General features: G+C 62.6%; 2 protein-coding genes across 4 annotated transcripts; both read right to left on the reverse strand.

The window, feature by feature from the left end:
• Nucleotides 1-29: 29 nt before the first annotated feature.
• KLHL30 (kelch like family member 30) lies at nucleotides 30-4181 on the reverse strand. 3 transcript variants are annotated; one of them, XM_051626881.1, is made up of 8 exons: nucleotides 3861-4178; nucleotides 2802-3631; nucleotides 2554-2722; nucleotides 2295-2381; nucleotides 1923-2078; nucleotides 1640-1828; nucleotides 931-1076; nucleotides 30-476 (listed from the first exon to the last, which is right to left on the reverse strand). In XM_051626881.1, the coding sequence occupies exons 2-8, from the start codon at nucleotides 3573-3575 to the stop codon at nucleotides 225-227; spliced, it is 1773 nt and encodes a 590-aa protein (XP_051482841.1). In that variant the 5' UTR covers nucleotides 3576-3631; nucleotides 3861-4178; the 3' UTR covers nucleotides 30-224. The 3 variants fall into 3 exon arrangements, with proteins under 3 accessions (XP_051482841.1, XP_051482843.1, XP_051482842.1); XM_051626882.1 differs by having other exon boundaries at nucleotides 367-476; nucleotides 931-1038; nucleotides 3861-4180; XM_051626883.1 differs by lacking the exons at nucleotides 1640-1828; nucleotides 1923-2078 and having other exon boundaries at nucleotides 3861-4181.
• Nucleotides 4182-4423: 242 nt separating this feature from the next.
• On the reverse strand, nucleotides 4424-6103 carry ESPNL (espin like). The gene is made up of 3 exons (XM_051626549.1): nucleotides 6014-6103; nucleotides 5735-5928; nucleotides 4424-5696 (listed from the first exon to the last, which is right to left on the reverse strand). The coding sequence occupies exons 1-3, from the start codon at nucleotides 6101-6103 to the stop codon at nucleotides 4478-4480; spliced, it is 1503 nt and encodes a 500-aa protein (XP_051482509.1). The 3' UTR covers nucleotides 4424-4477.
• Nucleotides 6104-6328: the final 225 nt, after the last annotated feature.

Genomic DNA, 6328 nt, shown 5'->3' on the forward strand with positions numbered 1-6328 from the left:
CCACCCCAAAACCAAACAAAAAAAGAGCATTAGCCAAAGCATGTTTATAAGGAAAAATAATTTCCCTGCAAGGGGGGGGAAGAGGCTCCCCAATGCCCTAGGCAACCTGGCAGAGGGGCTTCAATCCTGCCTCTTCCCACTCCTGCAGAGCTGAACGGGCAGAGGGGAGAGGTGAGAGGGGTACCATGACTGTGCAGGGTGACAGGCAACACTGGGTGCTTTTCCTACCATCCATGGTCACCTTGGAAAGCCTCTGTCCACTTGGAGGTGTCCATGAAGATGGAGGAGGAGCTGTGGAAGAGCCAGAGGCATGGCAGGGAGCCCTCCCGCGTCCAGAGGTCCTTGGTGCAGTCGTACACCTCCATCTCCACCCGGTAGTCCCCATCCATGCCCTTCCAGTGGCCGCCTGTGACAAAGAGCCGGTCGCCCAGTGCGACCATCCCACCGTTCTCATGGAGTGTGTGGAGCAGCTGCACCTGTGGAGGGACAGGGCGAGATGCTCAAGGACCACCCCAAACTCCCCCAAGGTTGGGGCTGCTGCAGGGAACAGGGGGTCTGGAGGACAGAAGGGCCAGGTTGGATTTTTCCGCATTGCACAGGCAGGAGCCTTGCACACCCTGCATAAGGGGGGTGCTGGAAAAGGGAGGGGGGTCCTGTGGGCTTCTGTAGGTTGAATTCCCCTTAAAACCATGAACTCATGGTGACAGCCATGCTCCTAAGTGCAGGTGAGGAGATGGAGCAGTGAAGGAAGGACTGGGGCAATTTCAGCTCTGCAGGGGTTAATAGAGCCAAGGGACAAGTGGGAGGAAGAGGGGTGCTGGCACCCAGTGGGACGGGGTGCAAGGGTGTGGTTGTGGGGTGCTAGCAGGGAGAGAACAGCTGCCCCACCTCCCTGGGAGGGTAACTGTGCCCGGTACTCCATTCCTCTACCTTCTGCCAGATGTTGGCCTCTGGGTTGTACACGTAGACCTTCTTGGTGTTGTCCCCGATGAGGTAGATGAGCCCACGCAGGGTGGCACAGCGTGGTGCTGACAGGTACTTGGGGATGAAGGGAGATGTGATCACACTCCACAAATCTGCAAGGAGCAGCCATCAGCAGTGCATCCCACCCTGGGCTCTAGATGCAGCTGCCAGTGACCAAAAAAAGCATTACCAAGCTCATGGCTATTTAAGGGGCAGTTTAAAAGGGAGGGGACAGAGAGGCTGGGCAGGATTGTACCCATGATCCCCACCCCACACAAGATGCTTGCATTAAAAAAAAGTGGGGGAGCTAGTGTTTGTAGTGGTGGTGTGGTGTGGGGGAGACCACTGCAGCTTGCAGAGGCTGCCCAAGGAGGTGGCATTGTCACAGGGCTTAGTTTCTCCCTCAGGCAGACAGCTTCCCACATCCCCCTGCCCCAGGGATCCTGCTCTACTGAAGCTCATGTCTGGGCTGTGCTGAAGGGCTGTGACTCAGCTCTGTGCTGCAGACAGCTCTGCTCCTGGCTGGCCCTGGCCCCACGCTCCCATTTAGCACCTAGCAGCATCCTGTGGGACCATGCCTGGTGGCACACGATGCCACCTGCCTTGGGGCGCCCCTCAGTCCTGCTCCCTGGGAAGGCATTGATTGGTAGGATGTGGCAGTGGGGCCACCTCTCACCTTGGACAGGGTTGTAGCACTGCAGGGTGAGGGCGTTGTACTTGACAGCGCAGGAGCCCACCAGGTAGAGCTTGCCCAAGCAGCTGGCGGCTGCAAAATTGCTGACATACTTGGGGGCTGGGCTGATGGCACACCAGCTCTTGTTGTAGGGGTCATAGCGCTCCACCTCCACGGCATCCACTGTTGTCCCTGCAGGGTGGTGGGACACTGCAGCCACCCCACTGCTCTGGGGCACCCCTGGACCCCTGCCCCAGCAGTGCTTGTGGGGTTGTTGCAGCCTTACCCCCAATAACATAGACCTCGCCATTGAGGATGGCACTGGTGTGGTTTGTCCGGGCTCTCAACATGGAGGCGATGGGCTTCCAGGCCCCGTCCTTGAGGCAGAAGCACCAGGCCTGGGTTGTCGACCATGTGTCATTTTGGGACCCCCGGGAGCCACCTAGGGAGGGATGGTTCACGTGGGCCACACCCTCTGAGCACAGCCATCCTTGGGCATCCTGTGCCAGTGGCTGGATCCACCCAAGCGAGTAAGGCGAGGGCTTTGCTCAGAGAGGGCAGCCCCTGGCTCCGTGCCAGTGCCCCATGCCTGTATCTTTGTCCCCCATCCCCACTCCTTGGGGACACCCCACCCCGCACCAGCAGCCCCAGCACCTACCTGTGACATACACGTCATTGTTCAGAGCCACCAAGGAAAAGCCCCATTTGTTGTAATCAGGGAAGTCAGGCAGTGCCATCCATCGCCCTGAAACCCAGCAGAGAAAGGAACAATGCTTTCAAGCCAGCCCTGTTTCACTCTTCCCTGCCCCCCCCGAGCCCCCAGTGTCCCTCCTGGCACCAGATTGTTTGGCAAGAGGTGGCTTTGGGGTAGACAGAGAATTAATTAACATGTGGGGGGGAGGAGGGTGGGCACTTACTGCTTTTGGGGTTGTAGAAGGCGAAGTTCCTGGGTGCAGCTGGCATCTCTAGCTCTCCCACCTCATCCTCGCTCTCCTCCAGCACACGGCCACCAACCACCACCAGCACCTCCTCCAGCTTCGGTGGTGGGGTTGTGGGGTTCTTCCAGGCACCAGCACTGCTCTGACCCTGATGGAGAGGCAGAGACAGGACTTTCAGGCTCTGTGCTGAGTCTCAACGCCCCAGCCTGGGGGCAGGAGGTACCCACCGTGGCGCAGGACCGAGCCACAAGAGCCTTGCTAGCATCCGAGTCACGGACAAGGGGCTCAGTGGCAAGCAGGTTCTGCAGGTACTGGTCAGGCAGTGAGACGAGGTGCGCCAGCTCCAGCAGCTCAGGCAGGAACTGGGCTCGGGGCCCTGGGTCGTGGCGTACCCAGCGCAGCACAGCCTCAGCCAGGCTCTGTTCCTCCTGCACCTGCAGCTGGTCATTGGAGAGGTAGACAGCCAACCTCTCCTTAGAGAGCTGGAGGAACTCCTCCTGCTGAGAAACAGCTTCAAAGTTCTCCTGCAAGAAAGACCAGGCCTTGGAGGAGACCTCGGGGCAGCCATGGCTCTCACCAAACTCGCAGATACCTAGGCAGTTGGTGGCATCCATCTGCTGCCGGAGGTAACGACTGCAGACCTTCTGGATAGTGGGGAAGTGGAGCTGGCTGGAGGTCTGCATCAGCCCCTCCACATTGTCCTGGTTGATGGTGACCTTCCCTGTGTAGGCGAAGTCGAGCAGCATCTCCAGCACATCAGGGTCCACCTCCTTCAGCTCCACCCGGGCTGCAATGCTCTCAGCAAAGTCACCAGAGAACATGGCATGGAAGTAGTGGCTGCAGAGGGCCAGGATGCCCCGGTGGCAGGGGAACTCCCGCCCGCCTGCCACCAGTGTCACGTCCGCCAGCTTCGGGTTGGCACGCAGCCGCTGCAGACCCTCCAGCACGCCCTGGGCGTGTGAAGGCAGGCAGAAGTCAAAGTCGTCCACGTTCCTCACCATGGTGCTGGGGTGGTCACAGAGCCTTGCTGCAGACAAAGCCCGAGCCAAGAGCGTCCCTGTCAGGAAAAGGCAGTGACACCCCCCTGTCCCTCTCCGCTCCCCGGCACAATCGTGTCATCCCAGAGTCTCCTTTACAGGCGCCAGGAGGGGCAGAAGTGCTCCCTGGGGCCCCCCACTCCTGATCCCACGGGTGGCTGCGATTTCTCCTTCCCAGGGTTGGACCTGCCTTGCTGAAGCTGCCACCGATTTTTCAGGGTGCGGGTGGCTCAGGGGCTGGGCTCTCACCTGCGCTCTGCGGCCTTCCGGCCAGCCCACCGGCGGGAAGCTGCCGCGGTCCCCGCACTGAGAAGGAACACTGCGCCTCACAGGATCCAGCCAGGACAGGAGAGTTATGATACACTATTTTTAGGCCCCACTGGGACACCGCTCCCTGCTCTTAAAGGCACAGCATGGGAAGAGCTGCCTGCTGTTGCCCATCCCTGTCACCCTGCAGCTTTGCTGCTTTTTGGAAAGCATCCCTCTGCAGCAAGATGTGCACCATAAGCACAGGGAAAAGGGCATCCCCTCCTTTTTTTCCACTCCATCGGTTGCCAGGGGTCCCTGAGATGTTCCTTCTCTGCCCTGGCTGTGGCTGCTGAGTGTTAAGTATAGGGTGTTATCTCACTCTTCAGCAGCCATAAATAAACAGGCAGCAGCCGCCTCGCCACAGGGAGCCAGAGGCCAAGACTGGAATCCCAGGGGAGGTGAGGAGGTTGGGGGACAGGGTGCCTAGACGGTCCCCCCTTCACCCAAAAGCTTTCTCCCTTGCCTCGGGAAGCCTTGCTCAGCTCAGACACAACTGAAAAGGCGTTTATTGCAAACCGCGGCTCCATGCAGCCCTCTGCCCTCCCCGTCAGCAGGCATCACTCCTCCAAGCTGAAGATCTCTGCTTCCTTCTCCTTCCAGAAGGCAAAGCTGCGGTCGATGTAGCGGCAGATCTCCTCCCCTTCTCCCCAGGCCTCCGCTGGCCCCCTGGCTGAGCTTTGGGAGGACCCAAAATACTTTGCCTTGATGTCATCAAAGCCATCCTGCCAGCTTCTCCGGCCGGCGGCGATCTCGTCGGTGACGGCGCGGTGGAAGGAGCGCACGGCAGGCCAGCCGTGCCGGCCCAGCTGCTCGAACACCTCGAAGCAGAGGAGGTGGCGGCCATGGCGCTCCTCGGGGGGAAGCTCCTGCTCCAGGATGCGGAAATATCCCAGCATGAAGAGCTCCAGCGACAGGCTGTCATAGTCGGCTGCCTTCCCACTGGCGTTTACCACAAACTGCTCCGGGGACAGCGGGGCAGGCCCAGCAGCGGGGGGCAGGGGGCGACAGGAGGCAGCGTCCCGCCAGCTGGCCAGAAGCCGCTGGATGGCCGCCCGCTGCCGCACCAGGCGGGCCGCTGCAGCCCCCCCAGTCCCTGCAGCATCCCGGGGGTCCCCAGCGGCTGGCAGAGAGGGCCCGTAGGCAGACCGCTTCCAGTGGCTCAGGAAGAGCATCACTATCCGCTCCTTCCTCAGGCTGCCCCACTCTGGCCCCAGGGGGCCGTCGGAAAACGCCTCCTCACAGCTGATGCCCGAGTCGCTGGCGGCCTCCACGCCGCTCCCTGCGACCACCTTCCCCTCTGCCGGCTCGAAGGCACCGCGGAGGCTGCGGACACAGACCCCGCACTGCCGGATCTCCCGCTGCGCCAGGCTGCCCCCCGGCTCCCTGGGCTGCCCGCCAGTGACAGCAGGGCAAGTGGCAGCGGCGATGGCGCCGGTGGACGCAACCCGTGCCCCCTCAGTGTGGGACAGCAGTGCAGCCAGGCTGCTGACAGCGCCGGCCAGGCGGCCGCACCAGAGGGGCAGTGGCTGCCCGGGGGCGGGCGGGGGGCTGCGCACGGTGATGCTGAGCAGCGGGGCGGGCAGGAGGGCACGCAGCTCCCGCGCCAGGCGCCGCAGCTCGCCCTGGTACGCCTCGCCCCGCCGCCGCAGCCGCAGACTCTCCACCGCCCGCTCCAGCTGCTGCAGGTCTCCTTCGGTCAGCAGCTCCCCGAAGGGGCCCAGCATGGCCTGGCGGGAGGGTGAGAAGTGCCAGGAGCCCGCGTCCTGTGGAGAGGGGCTGTGAGCAACACCCCGTGCCGGCAGCGTGTGCCCCACAGCCCCAGGACGCCCCACACCTGGCCACTCGCTGCCGTCTCATCCGCCAGCCGGGCCCGCAGCCGGCGCACCATCACCTGCCGCTTCCACTCGGGGATCAGGTGGCCCCGCTCGTCATGCGTGGGCACCAGGGCATCGATGTCTGCCTCCGTGGGGTCCGGCCTGGGGGGGCCCACCGGCTCAGCCGCCGCACCCTGCACAGCAGAGTCACAGGGGGCTCGGGAGGGGACAGCAGCCGAGGGGACGAGCCGGGGGCCGCGGGCGGAGCCAGCGACCTACCGCATGGGCGAGGAAAGATGCCGGGATCCTGGCCCGCGGTGAGGGCTTGCGGAGCTTCAGCTCTGCTGCAATTGACCTGCTGGGCTCCATCCCCTGCTGGGCTGGGTGGCTGTCAGGGATAGAGGCACAGGCCTCCTCCTGGAAGAGGGCAAACAAGGGGAGATGGGCCCCCAAAACCCCCAGGGCCCTCCACGCATGAGGGGTGCCCCATGAGGATGCCCAGCACATCACCCCAGTACTTCCTTGCAGGGAATCCTCCCTGGGGAAGACCCACGGGTGGCCATTTCCTTCAGAAGATAAGACAGAACTGCAGAG

Source organism: Apus apus, chromosome 8 (assembly GCF_020740795.1).
Source record: "Apus apus isolate bApuApu2 chromosome 8, bApuApu2.pri.cur, whole genome shotgun sequence".
Classification (NCBI taxonomy): Eukaryota; Metazoa; Chordata; class Aves; order Apodiformes; family Apodidae; genus Apus; species Apus apus.

Excerpts from the sequence above, each read along its gene's own strand:
- KLHL30 (XM_051626881.1), bottom strand. The coding sequence starts at position 3,575 with ATGGTGAGGAACGTGGACGACTTTGACTTCTGCCTGCCTTCACACGCC. Across the intron at positions 2,382-2,553 it reads CTTCTACAACCCCAAAAGCA|GGCGATGGATGGCACTGCCT; the intron begins GTAAGTGCCCAC and ends GCTGGGTTTCAG. Across the intron at positions 477-930 it reads AGGCCAACATCTGGCAGAAG|GTGCAGCTGCTCCACACACT; the intron begins GTAGAGGAATGG and ends GTCCCTCCACAG.
- ESPNL (XM_051626549.1), bottom strand. The coding sequence starts at position 6,103 with ATGGAGCCCAGCAGGTCAATTGCAGCAGAGCTGAAGCTCCGCAAGCCC. Across the intron at positions 5,929-6,013 it reads CATCTTTCCTCGCCCATGCG|GGTGCGGCGGCTGAGCCGGT; the intron begins GTAGGTCGCTGG and ends TCTGCTGTGCAG. Across the intron at positions 5,697-5,734 it reads GTGTGGGGCGTCCTGGGGCT|CCCCTCTCCACAGGACGCGG; the intron begins GTGGGGCACACG and ends TGTTGCTCACAG.